This window comes from Neophocaena asiaeorientalis, unplaced genomic scaffold, assembly GCF_003031525.2.
Source record: "Neophocaena asiaeorientalis asiaeorientalis breed wild unplaced genomic scaffold, Neophocaena_asiaeorientalis_V1.1 scaffold668, whole genome shotgun sequence".
NCBI lineage: Eukaryota > Metazoa > Chordata > Mammalia > Artiodactyla > Phocoenidae > Neophocaena > Neophocaena asiaeorientalis.
In genome coordinates, this window is record NW_020174264.1 from 146,986 (window position 1) to 167,505 (window position 20,520).

The following is a 20,520-nucleotide window of genomic DNA, read 5'->3' on the forward strand; positions in this document are numbered from 1 at the left end:
GAAAGTTATGTTCACATGGTGAGAATAAACAAAGACAAGAAAAAGACACTTGTCAGTCTCTTCCTTCGCCTTTTGTGGGAACTGGCTTTAGTTTTCCTAAAGACCGTGTGTGTGCTATTAGCCTAGTTAAGCGGGGAGCAAAGAACCAGGGAAACGGATAGTGAATAGGGGAAGCTAGCTCTAAATCCAAACGGCAGAGATTTTAAGAGCACAAAGATCTGTAGGGTGTTCAGGAAATCTGAGATCTCCCTGCAGTATTAAGCTTTAGCAGCACTCAACCTCCTTGACCATCTGGGCGACAGTGTCTATGCGCTGCTGGATTCCACTGGATTCAGTTGAGTGTCGATTGAATTGCTGCTATGTGCAAGGCACTGTGCTGGGGGCTGCAGCGGTTTGGTTTGCCCTCCCAGCCTTGACACTTTGGAGTGGGGTGAGGGACACAAACACATCAGAGATCACTACAGTAGAATGAAGAGAGAGTTGACTTAGGGACATGGGGAGTGAGGTAGGGACAGATCTCCTTGGCTTAGCGTGGGGAGCTTAGGAAACGGTGTGTGGGTGGCAGTGGTGTAGACAGGCCTTAAAGAACAGAAGGATCTCATGGTTAGGACACACTGACAAGTATGAGCAAAGGAGAACAGGACCGATGTGGTGAGCGGCACGTGGGGAGACCTGAGGGCGTGGCCAAGTTTATCAAGGGGACCAGGACAGCATCAGGAGAGAAGCTGGAGAGGCAGGTGGGCCCCTCCTGTGGGGAGGCCTCTGAGGCAACCTGAAGCCTCGTGTGCTTCATTTTGCAGGCAGTGGGGAGAGAGGGAAGGTTTGTGAGCAAGCCAGTGACGTGATCTGAGGTGTGCTTTTAAGAGACTAATCTGGCACTAGTGTGTAGGCTGGACTGGAGTGGGTGCAAACTAAACTCTCCCACTGTAGGTGGTAGCAGAATGGGTCTTTCTGAGTTGTATTCGAGGGGGGCAGGGCGTTTTCAGTGGAGGCAGGAAGGGGGAAAAGCAGATGAAGCTTGGAGCTGTGAAGCAGTCAGTGTCACACAACATTTTATGGGAATGGCTTGGCAAGAAAAGATGAGAGAATATATGTGAACCAATCTTCCCAAGGGCCATTCCAGAAAATGTCAACTAACCCAGAGAGACAGAAGGCAAATCAGTGGTTGCTTGGAGAGGGAGGGCTTATAAAGGGACCCAGGGAAACTTTGGGATTGACGGACATGTCATCATCCTGCTTGTGGTGCTGGTTTCACGGGCACATACATATGTCAAAACTTATCAAATAGGCCACTTTAAGTATACGCAGCTTACGCATACCAATTACACCTCAAAAAAGTTAAAAAAAAAAAAAAAAAGGGGGGGGTTTTTTTTTTTTTTTTTTTTTTTTTTTTTTTTTTTTTTTTTTCCCTTTTCTTTTTAAAATCTGCTTCTTAAGTTTGATTTTTACAAAAGATGCTAGTAATGTTAAAAGGTTACGAGTCCCCTTTGGAAACTAAGAATTGGCGGCAAAAGGCAGGAGCCACATCAACCTGGCTGGGATGGGCTGGGGGGACGTATCCTGTGGCTACAGAACCTGTGGGCTCCCCCACTTGGTGACAGGAAAGCGAGGGGGAAAGGAGAGAAGACAGTGCTGTAAGGAGGCACATGACGCATTTCCATTTTGAAATGTTTATACAGCTTGTAGCAGTCGGCCTTCTAAGACACCCCCGATGATCCTCACCCCCCGATATTCATACCCTTGTGTAATTCCCTCCCCCTGAGTGTGCGCTGAACTTGCTGACTAGCTTCCCCGATAAGGTTTCAAAAGACTGACTTCTGTCTTCCTAGCATTCTCTCTTCTCCCTTGCTGGCACTCTCTCTTACCTGCTCACCAGCGCTCTCTGATGAAGCCAGCTGTCATGTCATCAGGGAGATATGGGAAAGCCCACATGGCAAGGAATCAAGGGAGGTCTTGGGCCAACAGCTAGTGAGGAACTGAGGCTCCCAGTCCCACAGTCTTTGAGGAACTGAGTCCTGCGAACAGCCACAAAAGTGATCTGCAGCTAAGCAGAGCCCAGACTCCTGACCTACAGAAACTGAGATAATATATGTTGTTGTTCCTGGCTGCTAAGTTTAAGATTAATTAGTTATGCAACAAAAGATAACTAATACACAGCTTCAGCTCTGGTGTCTGCCTGCACCTCTACCGTCAAATCTTTCTGCGTTTTTTAATACACAAAGATGCAATGACAATATTAAAACATCAAGAGAAGTTTGCTTCTAATTCACTGTCTGCTAAGGATGTGGTGATTTGGCTTCGGGCATCTTGATGGTGGATATGTGTACACGTTGTCTCTGAATTTCAGATTTATCCTGTTCTTCAGATAGGTATTTTGAACGGGAATGATACTTCACCAAAGATGTTGTAACGAGGGACTATTTTCTCATCCAACGTTATGATCCTCTATGTATACAGTAGCGGTGGTCAGACTTCAGTGTGGCTCTGAACTGCCTGGGGAGCTTATTAAAACATATCAAATTCCTGGGACCCACCCTAAAGGGGGGGCCTGGGAATCTGAATGTTTAACCGAAATCCTTGGTGATTCTGATTCAGGGCATCAGAGGCCCATACTTTGAAAAATCACTTAAAGAAATTACCCCCAAGGGCTTCCCTGGTGGCGCAGTGGTTGAGAGTCCGCCTGCCGATGCAGGGGACACGGGTTCATGCCCCGGTCCGGGAGGATCCCACAGGCCGTGGAGCGGCTGGGCCCGTGAGCCATGGCCGCTGAGCCTGCGCATCCGGAGCCTGTGCTCCACAACGGGAGAGGCCACAACAGTGAGAGGCCCGCGTACCGCAAAAAAAAAAGAAAAAAGAAAAAAAGAAATGACCCCCAATATTGCCCTTAACAAGATATAAATGATCTTTTACATATCACAGAAAATAAAACTTGCTAAAGTACAATGAACGGTATAATAGATGAAAACAGCTCCATGGCACCCATTTAACAGGACTTGGTATATTACGGGAACACTCAAAGAGGGACCTGAAAGAGGGGCTGAGCTTCCAGAAAGAGCCAAGAGACCCTCTGAAGAAGGGCTGAGCTTTAGTCTAAAGCCTGTGAACAACAAGTACCCCAGGGAGCAAGGATCTGGAGCCTGAAGAGAAGAAGGTGAGGGATCTCGGAGGGAGAAGATTCTAGGAAACTGAGTGACTAGCAGAATTTTTAGGTCTTGCCTACCATAAGTAGACTGGACTTGCAACGTGTGCTAAGAATGCAATTACTCTAAGTCAGGGGTTGGCTTTTTTTTTTTTAATGGAAAGGGCCAGATAGTAACTATTTTTGGCTTTGCAGAGCATATGGTTGCAACCACTGAATTCTGCTGTTCTCGCAGGAAAGCAGCCACAGACAATCTGTAAATGAATGGGTGTAGCTGGTTCTAATAAAACTTTATTCACAAAACCACAGTGGGTGGCATCACCAGCCTGGTCTAAGCCAAGTCCTCACAGGAATCTCCGTAATCTCCATGTGTCACCACTGGGAAAGAGCACATGAACGTAAACCAGGTTGTCTTAAGACCATGAAAAGGCTCGTCTTCATCCCATCGCCTCTCCTACTGGCCTGACATTTCACCACTAGAGTTATTCCTCAGGGTGAAAGCACTGTCCATGGAAGTTCCCAGATAAAACGCAAGCGTGATGCTCTTCAGAGGAAGCCTCATCCCACTTAAATGACTCAGACACCCAGAGCTTTCTGTTTTCTAGTACACAAGCCATTTTATATAAGCTTTTGACAGATATGGAAACACATGGGTGTGAGTGAACAGGGACCCCCGAAAGGACACAGCCTGAGGGGGAAGGCGGGGAGACTCTAGCCTCTAGCAGCAGACTTCAGCTGCTTCCCAATGTCTCCAGTTAGCTCTAAGGGTGGCGAAAGAGTTCAAGACAAAATTAATTTTAATTAACCCAAAATGAAAACATACAACACAAGGGGCATCATAAAGGAAACAAAGATCAGACGTCACTATTTCTAAAAGACTGCGAATCACTGCTTTGAATAATCCAAGTCAGTGTCCCTAAAACCAGACGCTGCACCTGAGAGAAAGCTCCAGACTTATACTCAGTACTGATCCATCTGCTTTTCATCTCTGCTTTCTCTGTCTGCCTGCTCTGAGCTGAGGGACAGACACAAGACCAAAAGGCAAAGGGAGTTCTATATATCACAGACACAGTCGCAGCCACTGCTACATAATTGAGTGCTAATCATATACCAACAGCATAGCCGATAAAAAGTTGAACATTTGTAAATGAAAAATTATATGTATACGGCTGACATAATAGCCTTTGGTAAATAAGATACAAAACAGTTACCTGCTCTATAGGGGCACATGTTTTTGGTGAAAACTGCAGGTAGTTTGAAAATGAAATAATTAATCCACAGCAGAAAACAAAATGCAAAGAACTCTTAAGAAACTCAGAAACATTATATCGATAGCATTAACCTGAGCTAGAATGTGCTTGCACTGTGTCCATTGTTCACCTCCATCTAACCTGAAACACCTTGAATCACTGGAAGCCATCAGACAGACTGGGTGCCTCCCCCGGCCAGAGCTGTGCAAACCAAGAGAGCTTCTCCGACCAGACTCTGGGGAAAAGCCACCCCGCCCGAGAGCCCACACGACACCATCAGACCACTGGGTACAGTCCTCATGCAACCAGCAACAGAGCCCAAAGACGCACATGAAGAGATTAAGGGTTCCCCACCATGAAATACATTTCAAGTATTTGCAGAAAAGGCCTCAAATGTAGTGGCCTTACAACCTTAGGTTAGGGCAGAGTGACATGAAAGAATAACAAATCCAACAGCATTTCCCAGGACTCACATATCCCAGGTGTCACTCTATAAAGCGGATCCACAACAGAGAAGTCCCAGGCTCAGGGGCCAGAGAGAAAGGTTGGGGATCTCTGGGGGCCCGCCTTCTCAGGTCACACCTGGGCAGATACATGGAGCCCAACAGGGTGACCTGATTCACAGCAGTGGACAGGCAGGAAATGCTTGCTTGCCCCTCACGGCGGCTCAGGAATCCATGCTTGGCCATGGAAATCCCAACACGTGGGCTTCCTGCTAAACTCTCAGCTAAACACCAACATTCCCCGTGCTCCCCCCACACTCTCCATTCTAGCCCGTATGTGACAGGGTGGTCTCTTTGGACTTCTGGAATTATCTACAGTCATCTTAACCCAAGCATCAGAGCCATTTAGATTTGGAAGATGGCCAGAAGGGGAACTGGTGGAAGGGGGTGGTTTTTCTACTCCTTATCTGGCGGATTGAATGCCAAACTACATACAGATTTACCAGTGTCTGAATAGTCATTCTTGGTCCCTTAGCTTATAGCCATATTAAGTGACCGCATCTTGCATGTCACTGGATTATATTCAAGAAGGTGACGAGGGGGACTTCCCTGGTGGTCCAGTGGTAAAGAATCTGCCCTCCAATGCAGGGGACGTGGGTTCGATCCCTGGTTGGAGAACTAAGATCCCACATGCCACGGGGCAAGTAAGCCCGCGAGCCTCGTCTAGAGCCCACGTGCCGCAAACTACAGAGCCCACGCGCCCCGGAGCCTGCGCGCCACAACTAGAGAAGAGAAAACCCGCCCGCCACAACTAGAGAAGAGAAAACCCGCCCGCCACAACTAGAGAGAAGCCCGCGCAACACATGAAGAGCCCGCGTGCCGCAACGAAAGATCCTGCATGCCGCAACTAAGACCTGACGCGGCCAAAAATAAGTTAAATAAATAATAAACAAATCTTTAAAAAAGAGAAAAAAGAACTTCTCCCAGCTCCCGTCAACTACTTTCTCCTCTTTCTCTCCACAAGAAAACAAGCTGTCCCCACCTTTCGATGCCCCTCCCCACTCTCCTCCACCAAGATTTTAAACAAAGGAATCAGAGAAAGCACATATTCAGGCAAGTAGACAGGAGAATCAGAGGTCACTGGCCTTTCAAACTAACCAGGACTCAGTGCCTTAACGACTGGCAATTCTTATACCTGCCTCCTCATAAATAGAGAGAGAAAGGAGAATGGACACCTTAAGCAATTCTCCGTCTTCTCTAAATATAGAGATTTCTAGAACTTTTAAGGGTAAATTCACTGCTTCGATTCCTTCCTGTCTTCTCCCTTCTTGCTTTTGCACCTGCCTCTAAATTAGTGCTTCCCAAACTGTGCCCAGGAACCATCTGGAAATCTTGTCCAAATGCAGATTCGGATTCAGCAGGCCTGGGGCGGGGCCTGAGACTCCGCATTTGGCTGAAGCTTCCAGGCGATGCTGATCCTGCTGGTCCACAGACCACACTTGGAACAGAGGATCGAAATTCTCTCAGGTGACACTCTTGAGTGAAGCCTGTGTAACACAACCCACAGTAGCTTGAAGCACACATGAAGCATAATATTCCGTCGAGTGCAGCTGTAGCCATAACAGTTCCTTCTTTCCCGAGTGCCACTGTCTCAGGCCAGCATCTCAGGCCTAGGTCCCCAAGGCAGCGTCACATGGGGTTGCCCTTGTGGCCACTCATCCTTTGATTTCCTGGAGGCCTAGAGAAGATGGGGATGTTACCTGGTCAAAGAAATTAAACAATGAAAAAAGAAGAAACAGATGGTGAAGGATTAACTAACCAAGTGCTAAAAATGTAATTCTGCGGAGAAGTTACACCCAAGAAGGAAAATGGGAAACGATCAAGGCAAAGCAAACTGGAAGCACCTTGACTTCTCCAACGGGGAATAAGTAGGTTGAGGGGAAGAAAAAAAAAAAAAGCAAGACACAAGAGCCATATGGAATCCTCTATTTTTTCCCTCACACCATCTGGTTTGGGATCTAAGCACAGAATGGCAACTGCACTGATGGAGGAGCTGGCAAAATCTCCAGGCAACTAGGAAAGTGACCCCACGGCTGCGTTCGCTCCCCTCACTCCGGGGCCCGCGATGGCCTCTTCACACCATCCCACGTGAGGCCTCTGCCCCGGCTCCAGACACACATGGCCACAGTGCATGTGCCACACGGGCACGTCTCCCCCAGTGATGTCCCCCCCGCACACACACAGGTACCACCACAGGTGCATGGAGACCATTTCGGGATGTGGCAAGATGATGCTAGAGATCAAGTTCAGTGATTTTGTTTCTCCCCACTCCGAAGAGAACCTGCTCGTTCGTGGAATTCTCACCGGAAATATCACCAGCAACGTGAGAACTAATAGAGTCCTACGATCTCTCATCATCCCATTCCAGAATTCCGAAAACTCTGAAAATTAAGGGGCTTTTTTTTTGGGTAGGGGGAGGGGGGTCGAGCTCATCTGGCAGCAAAACCTGTTCTGCACTGAATTTCCCTGACGCCCAAACGTAACTCCGGCTCTCCAGAAAGATCCACGTGTTGGACTCGGGGGATGCACCCAGACCTGACTGGGGACGTGGCGCCGCACACGTGGTATGTGTGCCACGTCACTTTTCAAAAACCTCAACTCTTCTGAATTCTTAAATAAATTTGGCCCCAGAGGTTTCGGAGAGGAAATTGGAGGCTTGTATTTTTTCTTCTCAGCTGCCACTGCTCCTTAGAATGCCCATACTGACCTTTACGCTTTACCACCCAAATCCAGGAAAGATGCTTCGTTTTCTTCTCAATTTCTAACTAGGCTGGTGTCTTCTGACACATTCTTAAGAGGAAGACCTTTCTCTTTCTGGCAGTACTTTCGGATACTTTGGGGACCTTCTTGTCATGTTAGCAAATACTGTTCATTCTGTCTCTCTGCCACTGAATTGTGCCCGTTTCATTTTGCTTTGGCGGGGGGAGCGTTTTAAAAATTGCTTTGTTGGGCTTCTCTGGTGGTGCAGTGGTTGAGAGTCTGCCTGCCGGTGCAGGGGACACGGGTTCGAGCCCCGGTCCGGGAAGATCCCACATGCCGCGGAGCAACTGGGCCCGTGAGCCACAACCGCTGAGCCTGCGCATCTGGAGCTTGTGCTCCGCAACAAGAGAGGCCGCGATAGTGAGAGGCCCGCGCACCGCGATGAAGAGTGGCCCCTGCTCACCGCAACTGGAGAAAGCCCTCGCACAGAAACGAAGACCCAACACAGCCAATCAATCAATCAATCAATAGAAGTGCTGTAGAATTATTTTTAAAAATTGCTTTGTTGAGCTAAGTTTACATAGAAAATTCACCTGTTTTAAGCGTGCAATCCAGTGGTTTTGAGTCCATTTACAGAGTGGTGCAACCAGCACCACGATCTAATTTTAAAACCCCTTCTACCCCAGCCTCTGGCAAACACTCAGCTATTTTCTGTCTCTCTGGATTTGCCAATTCTGGACATTTCTTATCGACGGAACCCCTACGGTATTTGTTCTCGTGTCAGCTTTTACTCAGCATCCTGTTTCTGAGATGCATCCACGTCACAGTGTGTATCACGCGTACTTCATTCCCTTCCACTGCCGCACGGTATTCCACTGTATGGATACATGTCCAATGGTAATTTTTAAAACTCAAGATTCCAGAACCTTCCATCCTTCGAAGGATCCAAGAGAACAACTGTCTGATGGCATTTCTTGCTCACCTCTTCTAACTGGCACTACACAGGCACACACGGGGCTGGCGCCTAGTGGCCAGAGGTTGAGGGAAGGAATCTGTCACTCAAGGTGTAGAACTAATCCCAAAGTCAGATTTCACGTTAATTAACCTGAAGCCCCAATGTAGGTTTTAAAGAAAAGATTTAAATGAATTACAGGTGGTCTGACTTTGTAACTCAACGTGCGTCTGACGTTGTACCTCAGGATCGCTCTTTCTAGACTTGCAGGTTCCATGCGGTCATTTCTGATTTATTCCTGCAGAAGTAAGCAAACATTTGGGAGGAATGCTGCTATGGGTTCACAGAGAATTACAGCGGAACTTGAAGCCTGTTGTGTTTCTCTGACCCAACACCATCCCTTTATATTCACATTTTAAGTAACTTGAAACCACCGAATTTTAGCTCACTGAGCTGAGTATGAGGGTGCTTTGTGCGGACTTCGAGGATGTGGAGGGTGGCTGTGCACATCGCTCAGCCTTCTCCCCGTCCGGGTCCCCAGATGGGCTGATGCACAGTTCACCCCGACCCAACACTTAGACGTTCCGAGAGACCGGCGCTCCTCCTGAGCAAGGAGACTGGAAAGCGGACCCTGTGGACCTACCTGACGGGATGGCGTACCCAGGGATCTGCTCGTCATTTCATGGGCTCTGAGTTTTCCTTCTCAAAGGCAATGGACTGATGTGAGATCAGAGCGTGGCAGAGCAGTGTGGCCAGAAAGACATGTGGGGACACTGACAGCACCCTCAGAGCCCAGGCGCCTCAAATGTCCTGGCTCAGTTCTTGGTCCCATGATGGGCATGTGTGACGCCCCCCCCCCAACCCGTTATTGGTTCAGATATTAGAAATTTCGTGCTTAGCCCCAAGGCATACCTCACTGTACACTGCTCCTTTTGAGAAGAGGTGAGGGGGAGGAAACAGGGAGGAGGGAGAAGAGACAGGTGAAAGATGGGGTGGAATGGAAAGGAAGAGAGAAAAAGAAAGAGGATGAAAAAAAATCTTAAGGGGCTAATTCCACCCCTACCCCTGTGAACAAATTAATGCATCAAGCAAAACAGAAAACAACACCAAACCGAAAGAGCTATCACAAATCATATTAAAGATAACAGAAGACTTGCTGTGCGAATTCACCCCGAGGCTGTATTTACCTGGACTGCTCAAGAGGCTAGCCCTGTCCCCCAGGGTTGGCACGGGACGGTACTGGTGGTTCTTTGAGCCTGGGTACATCCAGTGGTACCTGCCAATTTCCATTTCAGCTCTGCTGTTCACTGCCAATTTCAGGTGGCAAAGAGTCAGTGTCTCTATCTCCAGCAAAGATTCTACATCAGCATTTTAATTTATTCTTTTACCATATAGTTCAAGGAAACAGGGAGCTCACAAAATATGCTACTGAATTGCAACCTTTCAGTATCACCTTATCAACTCAGCATAATACACGGAGAACGTTACTCTCCTCCTCCATTTTTCAAGTTAAATTGACAAAAATCACCAATATTGTCTTTTCTTTCTGTATTTTCTCCATCTCCCCCCAAGTCCCGCCCCTTAGAATGATCATTTTGGGCAGACACTATTTACAAGGAAAATCTGGCTTCTCATCATCGTATGTTTCTTTCTGTTTCTTTCACTTTCAGACCCACAGAGCACCATCATTACTGCAGCTACACAAGCGAGGGTGAATCCAGGCTTGCTATGACGGCGCCTAGTTCCAGCCTGCAAAGTATGGCCAATGACCCCATGGTCTGCTGAACCTTGGATGAAAACTCCTGTCCTTCCACTGACATCTGCAATATTCTCTGTCACTTCATCTTATCTAAGCTCAGGACTTCAGAGTCTAGAATGTTCCATATTAAATCCTGTTCCAGTGATCTCCCAGTGTCTTTATAGAGAAACGGCTGCTGGTCTTGGGCCTGAAGCACTGCTTCCTCCCACATGAGGTGACAAGGGGCCTCCTGGAGACTCAGGCCCTTATCTGGTAATCTGACTGTATTTCTTACTTCTTAGGGGATTGGAGAGAAAAATATCTATCAACTTGCCTGACACAGAATCAGATGCTGGCTCGTAACTCTTAGTTGAATTACAACCTTGAAATCCCTAAGAGACCATAAGGTCACTATGGCCAGTTTATAGGTGAGAATCCCATCAAACCTAATGACGGGTTACGTCCTCTTGAGTGCCACAAATATTTAAGGATTAAAAAAGTGCTGCTGACACTGATGTGGGTAATTATTCCATCAGAAGAGCAGGTTATAATGCCCTGGGCACCTCAGAGCACTGAGGCTAAGGACTAAGCAAACTGCCATGTTGTGAGGCAAAAAGGCTACTGCTCTGACTGGGTCCACTGAAAACCTCACCGGCTGTTACGAAAACCCATCTCTGCTCTCCACAATCTCTGAAAACTCTCAAGGTATTTCCACTTGGGAAGTGGAGACCTACGTTTCTAGGTGGAGTTTTAGGGCAAACCTTTTTGGCTTCAAGGTAAAGTAAAACTGTCTTTTAGAGACATTGAAAAGACAGTTAAAGACTTTTAATGACATTTGAAAGGGGAAAAAACGATGCGAGGACAAGATCAGAGCTGCACGATAAAAGTATTTTTACTGCTGCTGGTTTTGTTGTTAATGAACATGACGACGCTTCTAATCTACAGAGTGCTCACCGCGTGCTGGCCACCAAGCAAAGCATGTTGCACTCGTTACCTCAGGATCTTTTTTTTTTCCACGAAGTCTAACGGTTTTTGTTCTTTTTTTTTTATGTGTAACATAGGCAAAATTATCTAAGTCAATACATGTTTAAGGACTGTCACCTGTTCTGATTCTTTCCACCGCCAGTCACCTTAGTACCTCCAATGTTTGAGTCATGATCACGACAGCCCTTTCAAAAAGAATCTTTGCTCAATCTACAGTTGTCACGTCAGTCAGTCCACAATTTCTTTAGTTGGGCTTCTTTGATCTCCCATGGAATACTGGACACACTTCAAAATTCCCCACTGGTAATCGTGGGGATCCAATTTCCTGAAGCAATTTATTTTAGGACCCTGTTTAGGGTCAGAGGAGATGGATCTGCCTGGTTCTGAATTTCAGACGCCCTCTAAACATGCATTAAGTTCACATCAGATTCCCTCGTAAGCGATCACACCTTAGAACAGCTGGGATATGCCAATACCTACAAACGAAGAAGGGCAACAGAAAGGTACGTCCCCTGCCCGCGATCACACAGCCGGGGGCCTGTGCACTTGCTGTAATTTTCTACTCTTCTGCTGAGGTCTCTTTGGAGGTGAGCTGTGCTTCTGTGCCTTGTAAAGACATCTGTCAGGTCGCAAGCTCCTGAGGTTACTTCAGGGTTCTTAAAAGTTCTGAACTCTCAGCCTTTCCTGGATTCAGATTTTGGGTGAGTCTCTCTCATACATGGGTTGCGCTACATTCCCCGAAAGCGGAGAAACCCAGTGGGGCTGGTGGAAAGAACCAGAAGGAGGTCAAGTGGCCTCATGGTATGAGCTGATTTCCTCTCGGTTAGAGTGGCTGTAAGCCCTCCGTGTCGACCTCAAGCAAGAGGATTCCAAGGAGCTCGATCACTTCTATCTGAAAAATTTTCATCCTCCTTGCAAAAAAGTTCTCCCTCCAAGCCCAACACACAGTTGGTGCCCAGTCAATGTCTGCTGAATAAATATTTGGTAGAATGCAGGGGAGCATCCTGGGAGCCTGTGGATCAAGCAATGGGCCCCTAGGTCCCCCACCACCCTGACTGCACCCCAGCCAGGCCATGCAATTCAGGGGATCTTTGCAAAGGATTCATCCATTCTCTGCCCGTGTCTCTTCACGTAGGCAATCAGGCACAGGCTGCTTGGCAATGACAATGAAAAATCACAGAACGCCCAACGCTCATGTGTTTCCTTAGAAAAACAGGACAGCCAAGCCCGAGACGTGGAGATGGGATCCGCAAGTGGGTGGATGCTTTCCACTTCTACTGGGAATGCCTTTGGACAACAATTAATCTTTAGATATGAAGGGAAGGAAAATCATGTCTATTTTATATTTCTGAGCCAGACTTAAATAAAGACATTAAATACCAAATTATAAAATTTCAAAGAGCACAGTATATGTTTCGTTTAAAAGGGCAGGGTCCCAACGCTTAAAAGGGAGTCACATGAGTGCAAGGAGAAGCCTCAGCTCCTGAGTAACTGTCAAGAAGTGGGAAAATGTACAGACCTAGGAAGATCCTGGCTTATGCCCTTCAGAGGGAAGCCTGCAAACATTCCCCTTAGAGAGGAGAAGGGAGAGGTGGGCAGGAGACTGACTGGTATTCGGAAAGAAGCACAGAAGACTGTGACATCTCAGATACTACTCATGGATGGGGCTGAGGGGAACGATGGTGACTGATGGCGAGACACACAACTGGGTGGTCATCGCCAAAGTAGGTATGACAAACGACGGGGACTTGAGGAAAAGAAATCAAAATAATGCTGTGTACACTTTTCCCCCCATTTACTCAGATGACGTAATTTAGGGACGAGGCTGAATAACTAAACTGCAGACCGGTATGCTTTCGGCCATCTAGGAAATGATCACTGGAAGCACCTAAATGACAAAGACTGAGCTTCCTAGAAAGACTATACTCACTGGGCCAGGTCTGTGAAAGCTACGTCAATCCTCCTCCATTTTTAGCTAGTACTTAAAATATTAAAGGAAGCTATAACACCACTATAGGATATAGCAGAGGTCGGCCGATGACGGCCACCTGGTTTTGTAAATAAAGTTTGATTGCAATACAGCCACACCCATTTGTTTATCGTCTGTCTGGTAGCTTTTTAAAAATTATTATTCTTATTAGTCATCCATTTTATACACATCAGTGTATCCACGCCAATCCCAATCTCCCGATACATCACACCACCACCACCACCCGCCCCGCTTTCCCCCCTCGGTGTCCACGTGTTGTTCTCTACGTCTGCGTCTCCATTTCTGCCCTGCCAACCGGTTCATCTGCACCATTTTTCTAGGTTCCACATACATGCGTTAATATACGATATTTGTTTTTCTCTTTCTGACTTACTTCACTCCGTAGGACAGTCTCTAGATCCATCCACTTCGCTACAAATGACCCAGTTTCATTCCTTTGAGTAGTTACAACAGACTCTGTGGCCCACAGAGCCTAATTATTTACTCTTGGGCCCTTTACAGATCAAGTACTCTGACCCATGATATCAAAGACAGCTAGTAAGGTTTGAATATACAAAAAAGGTAATGCAATTAATCAAATCCTACAAAACAGGACAGTATTTTATTTTCTCTTATCACATATTCTCTGGGCTAAGGGTCAAAATCCTCCTCTTGGGCATCATCAATTCTCCTCTTGCCACCAATCAGCAAGATGATACTCCACAGAATGGTCCCTAAGATGAGTTAGCACCCTTCTGCCCCTATGACGTGAGCTGAGGGGACAGAGGAAGGATGATGTTTCAGAGAGGAACATTATTAAATGAATAAATAAATGAACAAATGAATACACAAGCAGGTACATTTGTGAAGCTGGGATTGTAGCCTCCCTCTCTCAACAGCCACCTTCTTCCTCTGTCCCACAGCCAGCCTTATTCCTGGCCAACCATCTCACATGGAGGTACACCGGGTCCCAAGGAGAAAAAAGCAAGGGAGTATCTCAGAACAGTCCCATTTTTCACCAGGCCCAGTGAGGGGAAACTTACGTCATGGGGACACTGCCTATGTCACATGTTCTCAGATACAGCAAGGCTGGGAAGTCACGTTATGAAGATTACTTACTTTAAGTTGGCGTGTACTTCCAAATAAGAGAGAAACACAATTTTTAACGTTACAATCTGAATTCAAGATTTCCACTCAATTTCAAGGAAGGCAAAGCTACATTTCCGGAAATGAGTCCGAATTCTTTGTCTAATGAATGAGCGAGGCCGAGTATTTAAAAGGATGCTATTGGAAACTATAATATCAAAGGAGGAGAGGTATCAACTGGCTTGCTGAGATCTTCTCCACATTTAAATTTTCTAAAAAAAAAAAAAGCAAGCTGTATCATACCTACCACATATGTCCAGCACCATCTGGCCGGCCCCGCTTTTCTCTACAGCCTTATCCCCAGACACCCTCTCTTCAAATGTCCTCCTTGGCAGATTCTCATAGGGAAAAACTGCATCTACAACCTTCTCCATACCATATGTATGTAGTCAAGCCAGAAAACGTCAATAAAAATCTCAACATCAAATAATTCATAAATCAGGGCTTCCCTGGTGGTGCAGTGGTTGGGAGTCCGCCTGCCGATGCGGGGGACAAAGTGCTTTCCCTCCTAAACAACAATGACAAAAAGGAGGGCCAAAAGTGTACATCTTTTGCTACATTAAAAAAAAAAACCAAAAAACCCCAAACACCTAAGACATAAAAAGATTTAAATGGATGTGTTCATTTTTTAATCAGGTCAACCATGTGAATTCATTTCTTACTTTGACTATGTCCTGTAACTTATTTTAAACTACACATTATTTCTGATTTTCTACATTTTTCTTTTTATGTGCTTAGAGATTTAATTTGAACCCTGGAGTTCTGAAATTTATTTGAGCAATGATTCAGAGGAGCTAAACTAGCCTGACAATTGTTTCCGTAGATTCCAATTTCCTACGTATAATAAAAATAATTTTCTTAACAGATACTTAGGGTTTTTTCCATCCGATAGAGCGAGTGATTCAACTGTTTTTCTGCCCCTAGATTACACCCTCCCAGCGACTCTCGATGCATTGGTTTTCACAAATGAATTGACATCAAGTAATACTCCACAGGAATAAACAGAAACCTCACTCGCATCTCTTTATTATTGAGTCCCGTGATCCAGTTGCTTTCATTCTGTCTTATTCATTTCCTCCACTTATTTCATTTCAGTTAATCTGCTCACTCAATTCTCGACACTTTGATTTAATTTAATGCTTCCAATTTAAAAACTGCCTTTTGTAATAATTTGGCATTTCTTACATCCGCCTGAGAAAACCTTCTTGCTTTCTGTAAAAATTCCTGAATAACTGCTAAATTACTTCTTGTGAATTTCGATCATCCAGTAGGGTTCGGTGACAAAAGCTATGAGGCTGTTTAAAGAAACAGCTCTCTTTGTCCTGCTGCAACTCCTGGGAAGTGACACCAGCTGGAAAAGTTGAGGTCAGCTTATAAAGCTAAGTTTAATTTGTATTCTTAGTAAACACTGTAATAATTATCTGAAGCCATTAATCTACAAGCTACTGGGTATTAGCCACTGGGTGATAATAGTCCAAATTCAGAGACAAGTACTGCCCTTACCACCGACTATGACAACAAATGGGAAAGGAAGAATGGGGCGGGGGGGTAAAATACATGTGCGTTAAAACTCTGTGGGAAGTGACAAAATGTAGAGGATTCAATTTGGCAAATTAAATCCCTTGCTGAAAGGCTTAAAAGAAAAAAGGAATAAAAAAACCCCACAGATTCACCCACTCAAGAATTATATAATGCATTCTCTGTGTCAAATTTGTACATGTTAACGTCAATGAAGTAAACACTGACTTTATAAATTTAAAATTAAATCTAAAGGAATCCTGGAGTGGTAAGCAGCTACAAACATGTTTATCATTTTATGCCTCTGTGTGTGCCTTGCATGACAACGGGTGAACAAACGGGGCAAACTACAAATGTGATACTCATGTGAGCTCTGATCCCGTGTAGCTGGCAGATGAACTTGTTCGTCTAGCCGAAGCTTAGTAAACAGGCTACCCTCCAGATCAACATTTCTGGTGGGTCACGGGGCGCTCACAACCCCTGCTGCTGTGGTCAAAATCCATCCCCTGGCCCGTATTCTTACTCAAGCATGTATTATACATGTGACGGTATCGTGCAGTAACTTGGTATTTTTGAATTACTTAACAAACAGCTAGTGTTTATCCATTTTGTAATTTTTAAAGTTCCTCCAGGAATTACCTTCTGCTTCTAATTTTGTTTCTGAAACCACAGCTAACGAGTTTTCATATACAGATTGCCAGGGATGTAGTGACAGCCTGGAGATTTCGGTATTAAATAATAAATATTTAATTGACATAAAATAATAGCACTCCATAAGAATAAATGATGGTGAGGCCCGCAATCGCGTAGTAAGGATTTTACATTGATTTTCTGCCCCTTTCTTGCTTTTGGAGAGAAAAACGAAAGGTATGTTTTTTGCGGAGACCAAAGTGGTTTTTATCTGCCACTGGCAAACACCATATTAATAAAAAGTGTGTTCTAAGCATCTGTTTTAGGGAAAAATCGCTACAACTGTGATTGGCTTCCTCACAACAATGCTATTATTCCATGATTATATCCCCTAAGCTTTGTCTCTAATCGTCACGGAAACGAGCCTTTAAACTTTTATCTCAGTTCCTCAACTTTATAAATATTTCCAAGTGTTTCTCTTACTGCTATTCGGTCATTCACGTAAGTGAAAAAATATATACATACAAGAAAAGGCAGGGGGTTTTGGGGGGCGGTAGGTTTGATGCAGGGATTAAGCTCAGCAACTACCAATTTTAGAAATCTAAGCGCTATGGACTTAACGCCACTGAATTATTCACCTAAAAATGGCTCAAATGGCACATTTTATGATCTGTATATTTTATCATACTTTAAAAAGCAATTAATTTAAAAAGTGAAACTACTCTGTTCAGGAGAGAACGTTATGCAGGGATCGCCCTGCCCAAGCACGCTGGTACGGTGAGATTTGAAATTGCCGTTTTTGTAGGTGTAAAATAGTTGACTGTCAGCAATTTCAGACCTACATATTCTTATATAAAACATATCTGTACCTCTATCAGGGAGAAGGACTATTGTTTAGCGACGGTCAGTGGATGTCAGGGTCATGAGAAATAACACTAGCACGGGTAGCTTTTGATATAAGAGCCACTGCAGGCACAGAATATGTTCTTGTGCCTTTACAGCAGTCTGTAACTTTGAGTGAGGGAGATAAATTACAATGCAGTGAGATGCTCTTAACCTCACGCGGGCTGAGCTGATTCCACCGGGTGGCAAACCTGAATTGCTCATTATCTAGGAAAAGACAGATTAATTTTAGCTTCTATTTTCTGCCACCTTCTTACCGCAAAACACTTTATTTCTCCCCGCAAAAACCATTCCGTATGTCAAGATCAGGATGTTTTCTAAGATGCCCTTTGAGGAACAGGACCTGTGTGGATTTTCCTCCCACAAATCTCCAAGTCATAGATAGCAGACACCCCACCCCGCACCTCCCCGCCAACGCCTTCCATCAGCACTAGCGGACAGAGCTGACGTTCCCTCTCTCAAGCTCCAACTGTAAATGGTTATTACATATCAGAGTCAGATACACGGAAATGGCAATCGTATTAAATACGAAAATTAGAGAAGGTCCAAAATCACTACCGCATCAGCGGAACAGAAGCGTATTTAATACGCGTGCCCCTCCAGTTGCCCCTTGGCATTAGCAGAAAGCAATGCATCCCATGTCCCTGGGATATAACATGCAGAACCTAGGACCTCAGTTAGGACTCATTATGGTAATTAAAACAGTTTCCCCAATCTAGCTACCCAAGGTGACAGATTGCGGACCTCCTTCTGTGCAATACCGCTTTCGGGAGAAGGGTTTGGACCAGGAGGGGACTGAAGAGAGGCTGCTCTATTCGTTTAACATCAGCCTCCAGGAGGAAAACCACCGTGAAAGCAGACCAGGCCATCCGGATGGTTTCAGAGGCTATTTTACACGAGACGCAAAGCGGGCTACCCCTTTTGAAGCCCCCAGTGAAAAGCTTTAAACAGGCTATTGTCAGAACCCTGGGTACCTTTTCTCTCTTGGCTTTGTTCAGTATTTTCCTCGGCTGCAGTTTCCATGGCTGGCTTCGTACCATCCACCAAAAATGCTTTGCCCGCTCCCCCCAATACACACTTCTCCCCTCCTCTTCCTTTTCTTTTGGGCCCCCCTCCGGCTCTTATTTACACCCGCGTGATTGAGAGCTTCTGTTCTTCACTACAGAAGATTACAGTCCCTTCCAAGATGCAGAAGTCTCGTCGGCGTCAATCCCCCTCTGCCTACTGGTCCAGAAAGATAGCTGCCAAGGAGCCGGCAGCCGTACGTCACGGAGAATCCGGTTATAAAACCGCCACCGCCTGCCCCGCCGGTGCCGAGTCCCGATGCGGCTCCCGGGGGGCCAGCGCCCCGACCGACAGGGCTGCGCCTCTGACTGGCCTACGCGTGCGCTCCGGCTCCCTCCTTCCTCCCTCGCCAGCTGCACCCGATGAATGCTAATTAATTCTCCCAGGAAAGAATAGACTTGTGACATCACAGCAGGGGCTGTGGAGCGGAGGGGAGAGAGCCCCCTCCCACCACGTGACTCAGCGATCGGCCGGTGTGTGTTCTAGCAGAAAGCGTGTCTTCGCACAAGCAAACTCTTTCTTGCCCCTGGGACCCCTTGGCGGGGCATCACCGTTTGTTTTATTTCATTTATCCCTGACCCTGGCAGGATCTAGTCAAAGGACATGCCCAGGGTCTCCATTTTCTTTTTCTTTCTTTAACATGTGTCTTTCCGTAAGAAGACAAATATCATACGGTATGACTTATATGTGGAATCTAAAAAATGATACAAATAAATGATTTACAAAACAGAAGGAGACTCACAGAGGTAGAAAACAAACTAATGGTTATCAAAGGGGAAAGGGGAGGGGAGGGATAAATTAGAAGTTTGGGATTAACATATACACACTACCACATACAAAATAGATAACCAATAAGGCCCTAGTGTAGAGCACATGAAACTATACTCAGTATCTTGTAATAACCTATAATGGAAAAGAATCTGAAAAAGAATAGATATGCATATATATGTGTAACTGAATCACTGTGCTGTACACCTGAAACTAACAACACTGTAAATCAACTATACTTCAATTTTTAAAAATGTGTCTTTTACACAACCTCTAGCGAGCTAGCTAGACTGACTATTAAAGAGGGAAGAAAAAGTACATAAAGAGGAAGAGGACCCAAACATAGATTTAACAACAGCAGTGTAGCAGTTCAGCAACAGAATGTTTCCGGGTCTGTAGCTAACGTATGTGATAGTAAGAGAAACTTCAGCTCAAGCCCAATTCAAACAAAAGTACCCATCCCTATTTAAAAATAATCATAATATGCTTATTTTTAAATAATAATGAGCTACCAAAACAATATTATTATAATATTAATAATATTTTGGTGACTCCTTAGAATGGAAAATCAAAACAGAGTGGTTTTTCTTATTGGATGTAGTTATTTCTATATGGAACTTTATTCCTTAGAACCCCGAGTCAAAAGGCTGTTCTCAAGAGCGTTCTAAATGCTCAGCAGAAAGCCTGTTGTGACAACGATACTGATTGCTGCTTTCACAAGTCTTGCATCCCCAGATACTACTGGACCAATGTTCCCAGCCCATCTAAGCATATAAGCTTTTATCGTGGATATTAGCCATGTTTCCAAGCATCGTTAATTTCTGCACCATTTTGAAAGCATTTGTTTGACCCACTTACCTTCACTGTCCCTACTTAAAAGATTTATAGAAACTCAGTATAATACCCTCAAGGTCCATCCATGGAGGCGCTAAGTGAAATAGGTCAGACTGAGAAAGACAAATACCACTTGATTTCACTTATATGTGGAATCTAAAAAACAAACCAAACAAAATAAACAAAACCCAGACTCACAGATACAGAGAAGAGACTGGTGGTTGCGAGAGGCGAGGGGGATGGGGGGGCGAAATGGGTGAAGGACGTTAAGAAGTACAAACCAGTTATAACATAACAATAAGTAAGTCACGGGGATGTAATGTACAGCATGGGAAATATAGTCAATAATATTGTATTAACTTTGTAAGGTGACAGACCTTAACTAGACTTATTGTGGTGACCATTTTGCAATGTATACAAA

General features: G+C 45.2%; 1 protein-coding gene across 1 annotated transcript in view; it reads right to left on the minus strand.

Moving 5' to 3' along the window:
* Positions 1-18,511, minus strand: part of GPM6B (glycoprotein M6B) — a 43,703-nt gene extending 25,192 nt beyond the window's left edge. The window contains exon 1 of the mRNA XM_024755246.1: positions 18,407-18,511. Within this exon, the coding sequence (XP_024611014.1) occupies positions 18,407-18,455 (49 nt within the window). The 5' untranslated portion in view covers positions 18,456-18,511. The remainder of the gene's footprint in view (positions 1-18,406) is intronic.
* Positions 18,512-20,520: the final 2,009 nt, after the last annotated feature.